The sequence below is a fragment of the Prunus persica genome, chromosome G3, assembly GCF_000346465.2.
Source record: "Prunus persica cultivar Lovell chromosome G3, Prunus_persica_NCBIv2, whole genome shotgun sequence".
NCBI classification, from domain to species: domain Eukaryota; kingdom Viridiplantae; phylum Streptophyta; class Magnoliopsida; order Rosales; family Rosaceae; genus Prunus; species Prunus persica.
Window position 1 is genome coordinate 25,268,392 of NC_034011.1, and position 17,685 is coordinate 25,286,076.

General features: G+C 37.4%; 2 protein-coding genes across 8 annotated transcripts; both read right to left on the reverse strand.

The window, feature by feature from the left end:
• Positions 896-12,330, reverse strand: LOC18781674 (inositol hexakisphosphate and diphosphoinositol-pentakisphosphate kinase 2). 3 transcript variants are annotated; one of them, XM_007217017.2, is made up of 31 exons: positions 12,011-12,330; positions 11,758-11,875; positions 11,577-11,636; positions 11,346-11,392; positions 11,079-11,162; positions 10,766-10,829; positions 10,454-10,607; positions 10,175-10,245; positions 9,629-9,733; positions 9,241-9,333; positions 8,770-8,844; positions 8,251-8,336; positions 7,907-8,113; positions 7,715-7,814; positions 7,557-7,627; positions 7,064-7,145; positions 6,337-6,495; positions 6,098-6,140; positions 5,785-5,867; positions 5,551-5,613; positions 5,399-5,473; positions 5,127-5,246; positions 4,327-4,568; positions 3,954-3,998; positions 3,405-3,471; positions 3,043-3,114; positions 2,515-2,819; positions 2,349-2,406; positions 2,105-2,272; positions 1,788-1,862; positions 896-1,605 (listed from the first exon to the last, which is right to left on the reverse strand). In XM_007217017.2, the coding sequence occupies exons 2-31, from the start codon at positions 11,824-11,826 to the stop codon at positions 1,342-1,344; spliced, it is 3,207 nt and encodes a 1,068-aa protein (XP_007217079.2). In that variant the 5' UTR covers positions 11,827-11,875; positions 12,011-12,330; the 3' UTR covers positions 896-1,341. The 3 variants fall into 3 exon arrangements, with proteins under 3 accessions (XP_007217079.2, XP_020415211.1, XP_020415212.1); XM_020559622.1 differs by having other exon boundaries at positions 11,740-11,875; XM_020559623.1 differs by lacking the exon at positions 8,770-8,844 and having other exon boundaries at positions 11,740-11,875.
• On the reverse strand, positions 13,205-17,637 carry LOC18783719 (uncharacterized protein YtfP). 5 transcript variants are annotated; one of them, XR_002270932.1, is made up of 18 exons: positions 17,422-17,637; positions 17,186-17,311; positions 17,013-17,072; positions 16,812-16,925; positions 16,646-16,733; positions 16,215-16,360; positions 16,036-16,137; positions 15,812-15,883; positions 15,638-15,737; positions 15,455-15,537; positions 14,946-15,023; positions 14,752-14,850; positions 14,604-14,654; positions 14,448-14,504; positions 14,274-14,315; positions 14,061-14,172; positions 13,847-13,970; positions 13,647-13,735 (listed from the first exon to the last, which is right to left on the reverse strand). XR_002270932.1 is itself a non-coding variant. In XM_020560838.1 (17 exons), the coding sequence occupies exons 1-16, from the start codon at positions 17,566-17,568 to the stop codon at positions 13,673-13,675; spliced, it is 1,428 nt and encodes a 475-aa protein (XP_020416427.1). In that variant the 5' UTR covers positions 17,569-17,634; the 3' UTR covers positions 13,205-13,524; positions 13,639-13,672. The 5 variants fall into 5 exon arrangements, 1 of the variants encoding a protein (XP_020416427.1); XM_020560838.1 differs by lacking the exons at positions 13,847-13,970; positions 14,061-14,172 and adding an exon at positions 13,205-13,524 and having other exon boundaries at positions 13,639-13,735; positions 17,422-17,634; XR_002270933.1 differs by lacking the exon at positions 13,847-13,970 and having other exon boundaries at positions 13,645-13,735.

Below are 17,685 nucleotides of genomic sequence, written 5' to 3' on the forward strand. Positions count from 1 at the left end.
AACAAAGACTGAATTGAGGAACCCAAATAAAGACATAAGACATTAATTGAGTCAGTTGGTTACGACAGTGTACCCGTCACTTTGCATCCAAGTTGACGATATCTTTATACAAATGAATGGAAAAAAGAAAGAAAAAGAAGAGTACAGAATTTGGTTTGGACTATCCCTACAGAAGGAAAACCAGATCTGATCACAACCATTGTTGTGAAATGCATAATGCTACGGTTATGGGTGGGCATACATGATACATGAATGGATAACCAAAGAAATCTAATTAAGGGAAAGCTAAAACGATACGGCACCATATTCTATAAATTAGTCGTCTCCATGATCTCCCCTTAGTTTGTCACAACACGTTATTTCAAAATTACTGTAACCAAACATTTTTTTTCGCGAATATTATTGGTAGGTATAAAGTCATTAAAAAAAAGGGCAGATTACGAACCAACTACAGAATACAAAATGAAATACAACGCACTCCATATATCAAAAGGCAAGATTCTAGAATAGAAACAAGCCAAACTTAATTGAGAATTGCAATCCGATGATTGCAACCTGGACAAATTGTAAACCCCACTCAAAAACTAAGCCCCAATGAGAGTGGTAAGAGCATAACGATCAACTAGGTGAACTTTTTCTTTGTTTGTTATTGATTTCCTTGGTTTCAAAAATCAATGAAATACAGAGCAATTCATTACAGAAATTCTTGTTCTTCTTTCTCATTTTGCTCGAGCTATACAGGAGGGACACGGAGGAGGAGGGCCCCACGAGAGGCGGACATGGAGGGGGAGAGAGGCGATTGGGAGTTATTGGTAGGCGGTTGTGGTGGTAACGCTGCTAAACTAAAGTGATAAATTACAAGATGATATAAAATTGAACGATTTAGTTTAAGGCGGAACAGTAAAAACGGCCCGTCTTTTTTATATCGGATAGCGGGGCAGAAACGACTTTATATATTTTTCGTAATAGCAAACTTTCCCCTGATTATTTTTTCTTATTTGAAAAGTTTTTTGCAAATTAGGACGGAATTTGGTATACAAAGAAAGTACATGTACCATAGACTCCCTTTTCAATAGTAGGAAATCCTCGCACGAACATTCCAATGAACTTTTTCATATTCTTGTGGCAGGCGCTCTCAATTTCTGACTAACATGGTTACCTTCAACAACATTTATCAGTGGCTCTCAATTGTCGGTCTTCCAAAATTTCTCTGAAAGTTCTCAAAATTGACATCGGTTGTTCAACTTCAACCAACCAAAGTTCAGTGTATATCGTGGTGAAAACAACCAAAGAATGTTTAAAGACAAGGAAAACAAAACGGGTGGCTGGGGAAGGTACTTGCTACTTTCCGTTAGAATTAGCATGCTTATGAAAAGGCCAAAGATTTACCAGGCGCTCAAGCACTGCTGCACTTTTTGAGAAATAACCTGAAAATCCTGCTGGAGTTGATGGTGGAGGAAAATCTTCCGCTGGCATAGCAAATGAGCGTATCATTTTCTCCATTTTATCCAAAGTCAGATATGATCCTGCTTCTTGCAGCCTTTCTGGACCCATAACCGGTAGTGTGTGCTCTTGACGCAATGAAGCAGCCTTACTGTCATTGTTCTGCCAAGCAAAAGAGAAAACACAGCTTAGTTTGTTGGACAGGCAAAAACAACTTACATGGTAGATTTCATTCCTCAATAACCAATTTTGTCTACTTTATTGATATTCCTGTTCTCTCCCTTCTAGAAACCCTTTTTGATTCATTCAGTACCAATTGTTTTCTATAATTCAGGATGTATTACCTCCAATGGTGATAGATCTGCACCACGGCTAAAGGTCATTTCCACGCGAAATCTTTTTGGGTCTTCAAGAGCTACCTGCAATTTCATTCAGTTTAAAAATATATTGGTCTCAGCGTTTTCTACCCACACACACCAAAAATAATAATAATAATAATAATAATAATAATAATAATAATTAACAAAACATGAAAAGGAGTGGCTGATTTGACCAGTAACATACGCGAGCTTGTCTTATAACACTAGCTCTGAGAATTGACTGTGACACAAACTAAAATAACCACGTAGAAATACCTACCCTCCAAAACCTATTTACTCACCGCTGTATTCTCGAACATCCTCAGCACTATATAACTCATGTAGTCAAGCTCCTTAGTTTTGAATAAACGCTCCAAAGCACTATAACAAACGAGGCCATCTTCTCCTTGAAGAGATTCGTCCAGGTTACAGTAACGGAGAACATTCATGAGAGAGTGGATATGAGATTCCTGTCATTCCAAAATCTAAATTAATTTACATGAACTCAGTTCAAATATAAAACTGCACAGAAAAATATATACTCACTGATGTAAAGTAAAGGCGCGTCCGCACATGGCGTTCAGGTGTTCTGACATTGGCGTACCTGAGAAAGTAAAGATAAATTATCAATCTAGAATAGATACTTAGGTTCATAGAATAGTCAACAACAAAAAGGAAGAGGGGGTGGTGGGGTGATGGTCTCTTATATTACTTTGGATCCAAACGATATTGGGTCTCTTTATCATCATCGTCATCCTGATCGATTGATATCTCACTTGTCGTACTAGCTCTTCTCGTATCTTCGTTCTTAATGTAAAGCTTTGATATGTCAGTTGCGCTAGATTTTCTGTCATCATTCTTAACATGAAGTTTTGGATGGTACTCCTTATCTTCCTTTTCAGAATTGGTCAACTTCGACGTTTCGTCCTGATTACTCTTCGGTTCAGCTACACTGATGGCTTCTTCACGAGTATTCCTCAAATCAATCATTATCTTACCCAACAAACGACGAGCAATCTGAATGAAAACGAAAAGAATATAGCATATCAACAGGGAGTAAAGATACAATGTGGAATGAATATGTCGGAAAACGATCAATGTACAAGAAGCAGTTGACCAACGAGAAACTAAGGCCAATGCATAGATTGGTTCTTTTTTGCAGTCACATGACCATCAAGTGGCTTCATAAAGTCTTAAGGAGCCAAATAATGCGCCTAAGAGCATGCTACAGGAAGGCTACCTTTGAACCAATCTTGAGCTTCTGTGTTGGGTTAATGCCATACTCATTTGGGATGACTCCATCTGCAAGTAACTGCAATTACAATACCACGGAAGACTCAGTCTAATTGTGATGATGAACCCACCTGAACTAACATTTGGCATGCCTACCAAGGAGAAATGATTAAATACGCCAGAGACTGATTTCCTAAAAGCTTATACTGAAATATTTGCTCATGTAAACTTCTGAGGCTTTCATTTGAAAAGGAGACCAATCTCTTTAAAGCTGTAAGGCGTGAGGCTCAAGAACAGAATGATGAAGAGTCCAGCAGACACACTTTGCTATGTAATAAAAACATACTAGTGTCTTGATTATTTCTGTACCTGAGCAACTGTAAAGAGTTGATCCAGACCTTCAAGATTAAGATGTGCATTGTGCAGAAGATCATATCTGTCAAGTGATAACAAATCAGCCACCTTCAGCAAAAAGAACTCTGGAAAGACCATTGGCATCCAGAGATAAACTTTGGGTTGTGAACTTTTGATAAACCGGTAAGCTCGATTTTTAACTTAATTTATGTGGGGATGCAGCATAAGATAGATATAGAATTCAAAGTGCTTAGCTCAAGTTAATAGAAAGCTAAACAAATTTTCCTTGCATTCTGCTACATTACATAGTCCTTCTGTATTTACTAAGCTAGTTTGAGAATAGGATGCCCACAAAATTCATGCATGTACTAACATGTCCTGATATGTTCAAAAAAAAAAAGAGTCCAGAACAACATCATTAATATGGCATTCTCATGCTATATACAATATGATAATTGCAAAGTCCCACATGAGCCGACACCTATGTCGAAATATAATCACACGAGTAGTAGCTAATTGCAAATATTTGGTACATTATATAAAAGAGCAGAAAACTGAACTTACTTGCATGAGTCATAAACATCCGGGATTTGTGTTATGTCGAATCGTCTGCCAGAAAATCCAGTGTCAACAAAACCGTGAGTCTATCAATATTACACTGTAATACTTAACAACTAGAATCTTATTCTCAGCAGTCGCATCTTTATGAGCCACAACTAAATTTTTGCTTAAAATACTAGGTAAGATAAATTTAAAAAGAACCCGAAAGTTAATATATCAAAATCTTAAGATTGATGCCCCAAAAGAGATTTCATATCTTCAAAAAGTCCTTTGCACTGGCTTGTGGGCAAAGAATTTTAATAGATGCAACAACAACAATCTACACCAGAGACAACAACAAAAGTAAAGTAAAATAAAAACAGATGGTAGCACTTACTCTTTTCGTTCGTTGTACAAGTCCCTTACAAGCTTTCTCCAACGAGCGTACATCAAAAGGAATCCTTCACTGCCACATGGTAACCCAGCAGCAATACGATCAACATCGATGTTAGTCTTACCAAGGGCCTTTGCTTGGTCATAAGGAAGTATCACATCATATGAGCTTGTCTTTGTAAGTTCCTCATCTTCATCCTTGGCTAGCAGTCTTACTTGTTCAGTGACCTTCTTAGTCAATTTTACCTATTCATTAGATAAGAAACATTAAGGAAAAAAAGGTGATGGTAATGTTAAGGATGATTTGGATCGTTTTAAAACAGAACTGCTGCAATCTGCCTGTTAGAATAAGCAAAAGGAAATAGAATTGCACGTAATATCTTATGCACTAACAACTGCATCAACTGGACTTTTCACCCTGTGGAGTGGAGCGACAAAAGTTTTGAGAATCCAACACAAGGTTACGACATGATGAGTATCATTATCATAGGTGTCAAATGAAAGTTAGGTCTGCAGCCAAGGCACTTAACATGACTCCATCAAATTGATCAGGCAATCACAATCGCAATCTACTCTCACTGTTCAACTCTTTGAGAATATGAAAAATTCAATGTTTTTTTAGTCTTATACAAGACGAAAAACTAAAAGTCTTTGGGTGTCCCCTCCAGTCAAGAATTTGAGCCTCACAATCACTAGCCAATATTTTCCAACATTTGAAATTGACATACTTCAGAAAAATGAGGAATAATATACTTGATATCAGGAGCAATACAACTTGTAGATAAGCAAACAGAATGCATTTACCAATTTGGGTAGAAGTTCAGAAGCATTTGAAGGCAGTCCACTTCCATCAGCCATCCAAGGAGATGTTGCATTGTTATGAACCGTCTTTGCACCAGAAGTAATAATTTCATTCAACCTAGCCTGCAAATGCATTATGCGAAAAAGGGAAGCCCTCTCAACTATGTGTCAAGAATCACATGATCACTTTCATGACATTATTGTTAAAGAAGCATTCTCAATCATCGGCTATCCAATTCCCCTGTCCTCCTAGCCTGTGAAAATGTAAGACAAACCTTTGCTTCTTCCATCTCAACACTTGCATTGTCAAGTCCATCCAACATAGAGGAGTCCTTGCTAACCAGGGAAACCTTAAGATAGAGAATAAATTCAGTCACACAAACTCAACTTCCAAAAGCAGTCACAATTATGTGAAAAAGCTACAGACCAGGATTGGTGTTAGCTGCCCTTCTAGATCAAGTAGGCCTTTGGCAAATGCAGCTGCAGACATCTGTAAACAAATACCTTGTAAATAACGTGACTGATCGATGGTGACAAACTCAAGGGTCAATGGTCATAAATTTAGGAAATTTACTCCACTTAATTAGCAAATAAACAAGATAGGAAGGAAAAGGGAGCACGATATGAAAACAAGATAATTGGAGCACTAATGAGGCTATACCTGCACACGGCCCTCATCAGAGCTGTAGATTTTAAGATCATGGCGATAGGTGCTATGGAGGCGAAGAAGGCCGGTACCTTCACCTGCAATTGTGTAAAAGTTCATTATGAGAAGAAGTACCCACAGTAGAAAGCTATTATCCAACTTCTAATCTGTCAACAATCTTCTAATAAAAAACTAGCTGATTGTAATGAACTCTCCGTCTTCCTTGCAAAAAAAATTTGGAAGGAAAGAATGAAGGGGAAACAAAATCTTTGACATATATGTTCCCACTAAACAGGCACATATTACAAAATAAAATGAAAATAATAACCTGGATACATATTATTCCGAAAATATCTACCCAGTTCCTCAGCCTGCAAACATGTGAAAGAAGAGAAAAGAGTAAACATCGGAAAAATGAAATATAATAATATGTTTTTTGGACAAAAAGGGTTCGTACATGTGTTATAAAGAATGACTTCTTATACTAACTGTTGGAGAATTGATCATACATGGAAATACAAATTGCAACCCAGGAGCACAACGAATGATACAAAAATAAATCAATACCTGCTTTCTGCCAGCATGTGTAAGGACACCCCCATATTTAAGAACCATTAAAGCTTCAACTGGACGTTCTTCCTCACCTTCACCATTACTTTTTGCCACTTTAACCCACTTTAGTGGCTTTAGTTGAACCTTTCTATAAATGCCAGAGAAATGTCCCCCCTTGATAAACATATGCATGAAAACAGCATATGATTATAACCATAAGGCAGTATAACAGTATCAAAATAATTAGATGAATTATGCCAATCCGAAGTCAAAGAAAATATAAATGTGTGTGTGCATCCTTGAATCGAGACATTTTTGCAACTAGTCAATCTTTATTGGCATTGATCCAGCACTATTGGCTTAATTTAGGAAATATATTCAGCCCAATTTCGGACAACTCATACGTTATAGGTAATCTTACATAAATCAATATAGATTGATTTACTATGAAAAGAATGTTAAGTACAAAAAAGTGAGCAGTTCCCGTATAGTTGGTGGAAGTAATGAAAGAGTTGGGCCACAAAACGTTTCAATTTTTGTTGACAATTGCATGACACAATGAGCCACGTAACAGAGGCAGATAAGTAAGAAACTCATTTTAAAAAATACACGATCACTCATGAACCCCTAAAGCCCAAAAGGTGAATTCGATTCTTGATGAAATAAAGGGAAAGAGTAACGAGATTATTATAACTGAATATTTTTAATCACTAAATAAAAAATTAAAAGTAAACTAGATAACCTCCTCGAGCACTGCTTTAACTTGACGAAGCTTTTCAGCATGTTCAATGTCTTCTGCCTCACTATCACTTTCTCGACCTGGTCTAGACAATGTAAAGAGTCCTCATTAATTCAGAACCCTCACCAGTATCATGATATGAGAACTAGGTAGCAATTAGAATTAGTGTTTCCTGTAATGACTTCAAACATGAATTTCAAAGAATGGGAAAACGGGTAGAAGGTGAGTTTCATATGAATGACATACATCAACCATTATTTATTACAGTCATGATCTCTTGGACCACAGGAGTCCAAGAGATTGTGGTCAGCCACCATTGGATATTAATCCAATGGTTCAAAAAAGTTTCTTAAAAGGAGTGCAAGAGTGAGTGAACCGTTGAATTTACATCCAACGGTGAGTGACCACAAATCTCTTGGACCCCTATAATCCAAGAGATCAGGACTGTTATTTATTAACTAAGATAATGAAAAAGTTTTAATGTTACAATAGATACCTAGTACGAGGTACAAGCATTCGTGTGGCATCCAACAAATCTTGCAATTGGATAGCACTTTTCAGTTTTGTCTGTAAAATAAGAACCCGTATAATGGTCAGTTTATACAAAATGTTGAACAAAATACATAAAAAGGTCTAAAAAGAGAAATCAATCACCTCGGATCTAGGTCGTCCCCCGTTGTACTTTAGCATCAAGTTCAGGAGCTTCTCCTCAGTAACCTTCAGCTTTACCTTCTGTTTGGGAGTTCTATCACCACTGGCCAAAGAAAAACAGAGACACGAAGAGAAAATAAGCAATTCAGCTACAAGAAGAGACAAGAAGTAAAAAGCTGAGAGAAATAAACATACTGCCGAATGATGGCAATAACACAGCGTAGCTCCTCCAACTGCCCAAATGTTCCAATAATTCCACTTCCTTGACGAGTTAGTCCCTCAGAAGGTTGGCTTGGTTCATTGACCTTCCATGGTAACGTTGGTGGAATTGCAGAAGAAAGATGAGGAGCCTTAGCATCTAAAAATATCTTCCTGAGCACACAAGCAGCATCATCGTAATACCTGTATTGCAAAGTAACATTAATCATTTGTGACAAAAGTGAACATGCACTTATGAAATTTGAAACCACACAGAAAAACCAGCTTTAGAGAACTTTCATGATTAATCAAATAATTAGGAAGGAAGTAGCGACCATTACTTGTAAGAGTTTTTTACGAAACTCCATCCATTCACATCACAAACATAGGAACGTCCCTCACAGCGCAAAAGATCAAACCCACAAACCTGCAAACAAGTAGAAGAATTGAAAAATGAACCCAAAGTAAAAATAGTTAAAAATAGTTAATCCTCACTAATGCAGAACATTCACTAGAACAACAACATAAACAGGTTCTATTGCATCTAGGAAACCAACTCACATGAGGCTGGAAGGTAATTTAAGTCACTAACTCTAGAGTCTACTCAATTAAGGAAAAAGCTGACTGCAGCAGAATTCCTTCTTTTTTTTTTTTTTTTTTTTTTTGGTTAGACAGTTTTGAAAAAGGAACAAATAAAACAAACATATCCCAATACACGTAAGATTAATGCAACTATCAGTATCAGCAGACAAACTTGTCTAGTGGCACAAGCGAGAGTATTAACGCAACATCAAAACATTTACTGCAACTAGTAATTAGCATTGTGATTCCAGACTATTTAATACTACGGTTAAACATACAGCTTGCCTAAATGCAATGCAGACATCCCTTGCCATTTGCTTCTCGGTAGGTGTCAGTAAAACAGGATACCTCACCTGTCAAATGAATTAACAAGCAAACATCACTCTTTCAACCCCCATTCAGCAATAGCAATGTATCATTTCACCCCCAGTATTTCTGGGTTGCAGCATGCTATCTGTTAAGGGATTGGTCATCACATCACTGATTGAACCAGGCATTATAACTATTTTCATTCTAAATATGTAAACAGAAAAACTATCAACATTGGTATTCCAAATCAATTCAAGTGAAAAAATGTGCCTGGTGTTATAGATCATTTCAGAATAAAAGATTTAAAAAGATTACAAGCAATTGGAAATCAAAGAATTCATATGATACAGAGAAAGAGAGAGATAAAGAGATAGAGACATAGAAAAGAATCGGAAGAACAAGAGGCAGATCAACCATACTATCTTACATGCAGTACTTACTTCCTTGCCATCAGGATTTCTCATGACAACACCATCAACAACAGGAGACTTCCTTGCCTCAGCATGTGCATATTCAGGGCCCACTGTATACACCTGTATTATTTAAGGAGAAGAGGAAACAATTACTTATGAAAATGAACCATTTAAATGTCTGAGTATACAACCAAGTTAGGACAAAATAATGGTCTCAAACAGCGATTATGCACAGGGAGAATTCTATGAGCAGTCTCTATTAACAGTGCATAAGAAAACTCCATTCCATGCTGTCAGTAAATATGATGACATGAAACTTGAAATGTTAACGATATGTTAGATTAATGAGAGCATTTAACCTCATTTTCATGTCAACTTAGGAACTATGAAAGATCTCAAACACAAAGCATCCAACCTTGACATCTGTTCCTCCAGTTGGCATGAATTCTTCGTATATATAAGAGCCTTCACGTCTCACTCTTCTAACCTCTGGATGGAACTCACTAGAGCGGTTACCAACCTGAAATCAGACAATGAAAACATATCAATCATGGATAATGAACATATAAATTCTAAGAACTCATAAATACAGTAGTCTCAAACTTGATACATTGCTTGCCACATTCACATATCGGTAGGATGATAGTATAAATGCCCATATTTTATTTGGTAGTCATGTTATGACTAATGACTAATGAGTAGTAAAGCTGATTTATCCAAACCTCCTTAAATCCAGATTTCCTTTTTGATGGTCAAAATTACCCCAAAACTCGATCTGACCACAAAGTGAGTAGTTTGGTTTGGGTAGCAAGAGGCAAAAAAGACTATCCATCAACCAGGACTTCCCTAACCTTTCTCATAGATGAAATCACCTTGGTTTCAAATACTTTTCGTATCAACACATTCGCGAATACAAAACTCTCTTTTGAGCATATCATACAATAGGCAGTTAAAAGCTCACCTTCCTAAACAATTCCTTCATTCCTCCACCTGCCGAACTCGGATAATATATCATTATACTATGATCATCCCCTTCATAGAAGCAAAAGAAAAGAGTCACTATCAAGTGCAAGATAAAAGTTATGAAAAAACAACAATAATAATGGATACTCCTGACATTCTCTCTGTGAGTAGTGACTAGGTTTAAGGATTTAGCAAAAACAAGGTTCAAACAGAAGCCAATATGTGATGACAAAAAATCAATAGAACAACTTATTCATATATTTAGAAACAAGCTGACCTTCAACAGGCTTCTCCACAAATGGCTTCCAGAAACGATGACCATGAACCTCAACAAAATCTTCTTCCTCAATAAAATAGTCCAGCTCCTGATATGGTACTTCTCTATTTACAAGGGCATATCTGGGAACAGGGACTCCATGCATTTCAAGATGCTTGAATCCACCGAAGTTATTCATTAGTTATTGACATTCTATTTCTATAAACAAAATATATTAACAAAGAAAAAGAAAAAAAACATTAAGTTCGTGCATGAAGACTCGTCCACTTTTGACATAGTAATTCTCTATCAAGAAGAAATTCATAAGCATACCTCATATACCTTCCTACGGTCATGGAGAAGGTGTTGCTGCTCCAACTCATTTACTAGAAAAGGTCTGGATAAAAAGAACAGATATTTAGATAAATAAACTACTTTTCCTTACAGATAAGACAAAAAAGAAGAAGGAAAAAGCCCTCCATGAATTCAAAGAACAAGGGAAAAGTATGTAAAGAGACCCTTTTAATGCAGTGAAAAGGTTCCAAAACCAAACTGAATAGAATTGTGAGTTTCACAGTACACACACACACATACATATGATGGTTGCATTTCATAGAATCTGTACATGAAGAACAACATAGCTTACTTCCTTAAAGCAGCATATGCCTCAGCCTTTTCCAGAGGATAGCCGGAGGAATGAAAAGCAATCAAGCAGTCACAAATTGGCCAGCTGTAAAATACAGTAACGGGGTAACAAATTAGTCACTTAAAATTTATGTAGTGAAATAGTCACCAAGTTGATGACACCAGAATCTGTCAGCAATAACTATTCATGCCGCAATCACAGGCTCATAAACAAACACACACATTTCATACTGTCACAAAAACACATACAGTTAAGGAAAACAGATACCTTTCAATCGGATCTTCAAGAATGACCTTGTCCCCAAAATGTGAGATCTACCAGAAGATTCGCAACAAGACATGTATGAGATATAGCAGAAAAACTGGCACTGCGTATATATTTGCGTCATAAAATGATGAGCAACACTAAAACATTACAACGTGCACAAATTTATAATTAGATCCAACTCGCAACAAGAACAAATTTGAGACGCAAATTGAATGAAAACAAAAGCAATACCTCAAATTCACCAAATGCTTGTAGCCTTTCGAGAATCTCTCCCATCGGCGCTGAGAACACCTACAGAAAACGAAGAGGCTCATTGCATACATACATTGTTCAACTTATTTACATCTCTGGTTTCGAAGTGTGTACAAAAATGAGCAAAAAGGAAAAGAAGAACCTCGGAGCCGCATTTCACCTTCTTTTCCATCACACAAACACCAATCTTTATCTTCTCTCCCATTTCTCTTTCTTGTTCCTCCTTCATCTCTCTCTATCTCTTTCTCTCGCTCGCTCGCCAAGCTCTTTCACTGGTTCTGCTCAAATCCAAAGTAAAACATCAAGAAGCTCATCAGAGACTCACCGCCATTCTATTTATATATATGCGTGTGTGCGCGTGTTTGTGTATATATTAATGCATGTGATGTGACTATGCGAGTGTTAAAGATTACCACATAGGCAGTTAGGCAAAGGTCAGCTGGCCACGGAAACTCGGAGCGCCGACTCCAACTCGGGCGAGTCACGGGAAATAGCGGAGAGAAAAGCTGAGGTGCTTTTAAGAGCCAGTGGAGTAGAGATTTCGGAACAGATAAAAATGAAAAAAATGGAAAAAATGAAAAAAATGAAAAAAAATTGTATGGGATGTGTTTGGATTTGGAGATAAACATTCTTTGGATTCTGGAATATACAGCAAAAAGGAGGGACCAGGACGTGGAAAGGTATATCTCATGTGATTTTTTGGATTTATCCAAATGCAAAGTGGTTGCTGTCCAACGCCTCCACTTTCCAATCCCATCCACCCTTCACCAAGCTGGGAAATCAGCTCTGGCTTTGGATATGGTCCATTTCTTTTACTTTATTAATAAGCTTTTTTTTGGCCTTTTCCTTTTGCACCTAAACTAATACTATAAAAAAATGTATTTATTAATTTGACTAGTGCTTTGGTGTGTTGGGTTTGTTGAGTACCTAATAATAAAATAATGATTTGATTTGATTCGAGGACCAACACTCCAGATCGTCTGACCAAAATCCACTGGATTCTGGCCATATTCTACATACCCTCTTTTTTTATTCTTCCGACTAAATAATTAATAATTAAACTTGATTGTTCTTTAAGTTTATTCGCAGAATTTATTTATATTTGCATGTGTTTAGTTGTGGTGGGCCTTGTGGCCCAACTTTAATTTGGGCACATATGGCATTTTCGATGGTTTGCAAAAATTGGACCCGCAATTTTATTTTTCATGGTTCGATGTGACAATCGTTTATTGGACCGCTAGGTAGACGCGGCGTCAACGCTTTGAAATTCGTAAGCATGCTATTATTGAATTAATATTAAACAGAGTCAAAGTGCAACGTGGTGCAATTTCCAAACGTCAAGGAAAGGAAAGATCCTCCGTCTAATCCAAGGGCCTGGCTGGGAAGACTCAGGGTGCGGCGCTAGTAGTGGGGACCACGCCGTCGCCCCTGGTATTGGTCGACAACAGATTAATTAAGCACAATAGCATTCACAGCTAAATTAAGAACTAGTAATATCGACAAACCAGTTAGTGCGGTTGGTTACAGAAGTGAACCCGCTCCCTTGCCCGATAAATTTCATTAATTTAGATTATCATTTGTATAAAATAAATACAAAAAAAGGCAGCTGATTAAGATTTTAATTATCATTTATCACCCCGAACTCCACATTCAGCCTAGTGCACCTTTCAGAAACATGAAATCACATCCAGATAAGAAGATCAAATAAAAAACTCGTGATTCTGTGAATGCTTGCAGCACTCACAAAAATAGTTTTTTAAGACGACACAGATGTATTTGTTCGTTTCTTGAAAGCAAACGTATTTGGTCGTGACTCAGACTGACAAACAAAATTGTTAGGTAAAGAAAACAAGGGGGGTTTTCACGTTTAGTACTGTCTTGTCAGGTCTTTCATAGCCATCAGCGGCAGCCTCTTCATCTGGACCATCTGTATAGTAGTTAAGCAATTAAATTGAGTCAACATTTATGAGCAAATACTTCTGTGTTGTCTCCTGTATCTTCCCAACGCAAATAACCAGTTTAGCACCAAGAAATTGCTTACCAAGTTTGTCAAAAATGTCCCTCGCATAGATAACTTAAGCACCAACCCCTTGTTTGCCAATACTAGTTCCTGCAATGTATCCGCCAGACCAAGCGTTCTGCAGCAAAAACAGCCCAAGGAGAACAGAGTGATGATTTTGAACTAACATATGATTATAAATGGCATGGTAGAACATTTTCAAAGTCTAACATGAGATGGGGAGCTAGACCATTAATCATGAATTTTCTCTCTTTGACTATTACATTATGCCAGTTGCAATTTCGATTATAGAACAAAGAAAAAAATTGCATTGGCCATCCTTTGATTTGGGCAGAACAAAAACATGCTTAAACCTGTCAAGATTATCAAGGACAAGGTCAAAGTCCACTTTGATGATGGACGACAAGATATTAGATGGGAAAATCTCCACCAATGGTTCTTACGAGTTGAATGTTTGACCGTGTAAACCCAAATCTTGAGCAAGGCAATATTTTCAACACCAACAATTTATTCTTGGTGCCAGACTTTGCATGCAGTGACTTTAGAAGAAGGCCTCTGAAAATTTAAGTTAATATTCAAACATACTACAGTCATAGTATTAACAACCTGTTAAATGGTTATAATTTGTCATTTCTTTTATATGAGAGGTCTTTTACCTGAAAATTGAAACCACCAGTTATCCCATCAACGTTCAGTACCTGAAAACAGATGTTTACTTTCAGCACCATAAGTAGGACACCATGTGCCTGTATGTGCATGCACGAGTGCAAGTATGGATTGTTTTTTATTTTTTTCCAATGAACAAAACAAGTATTTTCCATGCATACTACCTCTCCAGCAAAGAATAGATGTGACTGGATTTTGCTTTCCATCGTATTCATCGATATCTTCACAAAAGCAAGAAACACAATTACACTTCTAATATATGTGTGTGTGTGTGTGTGTGTGAGAGAGAGAGAGAGAGAGAGAGAGAGAGAGAGAGAGACCTCAGAGAGTGGAACACCACCAGCAGTGACAAATTCATCCTTATATTGACTCTTCACCATGAAATGAAGCACATATTTCAATAAGGTGCAAAAGATTTGTCTTAAAGAAAAAACTTGGGGGGTGCAGAGCAGGTTTACCAAAACCTACCTTTCCTGTAACATAAAAGTTACAATGCTTTAACATATGTGCAAGAGAAATTAATGAGTTCTTTGAAATGGAAGCCCACAAGGTATCACCAAGTAAACCCTACACATGAATATTGAAAGAAAAATATATCTATGAGGCTAATTTCTCTTTAAGAGTGCAACATATCATGTTTAAGCTTGGAACAAAAATAAAACCTGGCGACCCAATATATATATCCAAAATCTCTTCACAAGGCCAAATTCTGAAGGATATGAATTGGACAGTTTTTGCTTCTGCAGGGGTATAGGCAAAAAGCAAGAGAATTGTCAATTCAAGGCACAACAAATTGCAAGAGTATAATGTAAGTGAGAAGTATTTAGAATAAAATTAAGCGTATTGTGTCACAGTCCTAACATAAGTGAATATATAAACATGGCATACGTCTTCAGTTGATAAGATTGTTTCCAAATTTCAGAAGTTCGGTCTTAAGGCATTATGTCATTACTGGTTCACACCAACTTCTTCCGAACCTAAGTATTTGTAAGTCCACCTTCTTATGCAAAACCCAGATACAGAGTTGGGTGTGCTCAATTATAAACCCACCTAGCCCCATCGTTACTCATAAAGAAACTAGTTCCACAGTTTCACTTTGACCATGACATTTGATTAAATAGAAATCTACAAGTTCACCAAGGAAGCAATAAGAGTTAAGACCAAGGACTACCGCAAACCGATTTTTGTGTTGGGTGAGGATTGACTTCAGATCTTCTATATGCACATCAGGTGTGAAGTCTACAATAAGAGTCCCTGCATCCAGATGCTACCAAGTTGAGAAAAAACAATATTTCAAAGGTAATGAAAAGATGTGGCCGGAAAAATAAAATAACAAAAGAAGAAATCTCCTTTCCTTTGTATCCTGAACTGGATAAAACACAGGCGCCCCAAGCAGATAACCGAAGAATTGCAGGCCCACTGAATCCCCAGTGCGTGACCAACACAGGTCCAACCTACAGTTCCAAATATTTTGGATATGGCACATGAATTATTGAAAATCTAAATGATGGCAACAAATAAAACATGCCTGCGTAAGCTGTGGTATATTCCTTCGGGCATTCTCTATTTTCAGTGTTGCCTTAACTTTAGGGAATGTAATCTGAATGTGATTACAAAAAAAAAAGGGTTAAGAACCATACACAAGCTTGTTTCTCTCGAGTACACATGTTTCATAAGCAAATAAAGACAATGATGGTTAATAATTTGATACGCAGTAAGCAAAGGATTTTGATCATTATGAAAGAAAATTACCCCTGACAAATCTGCCAGCCGTGGATCCTCAATCTTGAAAGTAAATAAGCTTGGTACTGGATCTACAATTGAATGACCAAGCTGAGATGCAAGACTGTAACCCTGACACAAGAACAAAGACATTTCAACAAACTCAATCCATCAACATGACAAGCAAAGGAATAAGGATCTATCACAACCTGCTTGCTATTACCGCTGGCAATCAAAAGATAATCAGCTTCAACATATTCAGGGGAACTGAAGGTGCGCTTTTCAATCCCTAGAAGAAATTTCCCTCCAGCAGTAGGAGATGCAGTTATCACAGCTTTTCCAGTCTGCAGAGAAACTGGTTGAGGAACCAATTTCAGCAGAAACAACTTGCAAGTCATAATATTAGAACTCTGCCACTCAAGCATCCTGATTTGGATGTTAGATAAATATTATAAGACCGAGAAAGGAGTAGAGAGGACTAGTTGTCTATGAAATGACAACATACTACTGAAAATAACTTCTTGCCAAATAAAAGCCATCTTAGATGTAGCTCTTCAACAAGAGCCCCATAAGGGTTAATACAAAGGAACAGACTGAAGTGATCAAATAGCAGCATCATTCCATCAGTGGACAAACATACCTCCCAGTCGTGTCGATTCAGACATGAGACAATCAATTATCGTAGACGAACTGTTGCTGACAGGAAATACCCTTCCATCGTCCTCAATCTACGGTCAGCAGAGAACAAATTAAACATGCACAATAAACACATGTTTAAAGAAACTGACATGTAGCTTGGTACCAACCTTCAGCCTAACCCCATGTTCAGAAAACCAGGACATGGTATCAACTGGCCCATGCACATTGAAGAATGCTCCTCTCAATTCTTTATGACCCCTAGGGTAATTTTCTGCCAACATCTACGACCAAAATCATCATTCTGAACAAAACCAAAATGTATGCATGCAAGATGTTCTAATTTCAATTTAACCCCGTGTATTTACTACCTTATTATCAACACAATGCCCATTTGTCACATTGCATCGGCCTCCTCCAGAAATTTTTACCTGCCAATAACAAATGGATAATAAACCAACTTGGCTTAATAATCTCTGATTCTTGCCGTGAAAAAAAAAAAAAAAAAAAAAAAAAAAAAAAAACCTTGTGAAAAGGGACTTACCTTGGATAGAGGCTTTCCTTTCTCAATGACCACTACATTGAGATTAGGAGCCAGAGTTTTAGCTCTAATTGCTCCATAAACCCCAGCTGCTCCGCCCCCAACTACCACCAGTAGCTCTTCACTTGTCTACCCATCAAACAACTCAAACAAATAAGTTCAAAATCTTCTAAAGAACATGAAGATAAAAAATTGCGTCTTAGAAACAAAGATGGATGAAAAAATTATTATCATGCTACCTTATTTTGAGCTCTGGGGATGGCAGTCGAAGTAAATTTTCTTTTATTGAGGGTTGAAATAAGACCGCCATTGTTTTTGGTGGTAGTTGCAGCTTCTGAGCAGACCCTAGAGTGAAGGAGGACGAAGCGCGCCAAGGTGAAGCTCATGGGCGCTCCCTCCTGTCTATTCGATTTACGATGCCAGTTGCTTGCACCGTCGCTGCGGATAAAGCAAAAAGAGTAAGGTGTGGGATTATGACGTGGCAGGAGTCTTATAGAACGACG

Coding starts and splice junctions, on each gene's coding strand:
- LOC18781674 (XM_020559622.1), bottom strand. CDS start 11,826: ATGAAGGAGGAACAAGAAAGAGAAATGGGAGAGAAGATAAAGATTGGT. Junction 11,393..11,576: donor AAGCATTTGGTGAATTTGAG/GTATTGCTTTTG, acceptor ATCTTCTGGTAG/ATCTCACATTTTGGGGACAA. Junction 7,146..7,556: donor ATGCTTGTACCTCGTACTAG/GTATCTATTGTA, acceptor TACATTGTCTAG/ACCAGGTCGAGAAAGTGATA.
- LOC18783719 (XM_020560838.1), bottom strand. CDS start 17,568: ATGAGCTTCACCTTGGCGCGCTTCGTCCTCCTTCACTCTAGGGTCTGC. Junction 14,851..14,945: donor TATATATATTGGGTCGCCAG/GTTTTATTTTTG, acceptor ATTCATGTGTAG/GGTTTACTTGGTGATACCTT. Junction 14,505..14,603: donor GTGGTGTTCCACTCTCTGAG/GTCTCTCTCTCT, acceptor GCTTTTGTGAAG/ATATCGATGAATACGATGGA.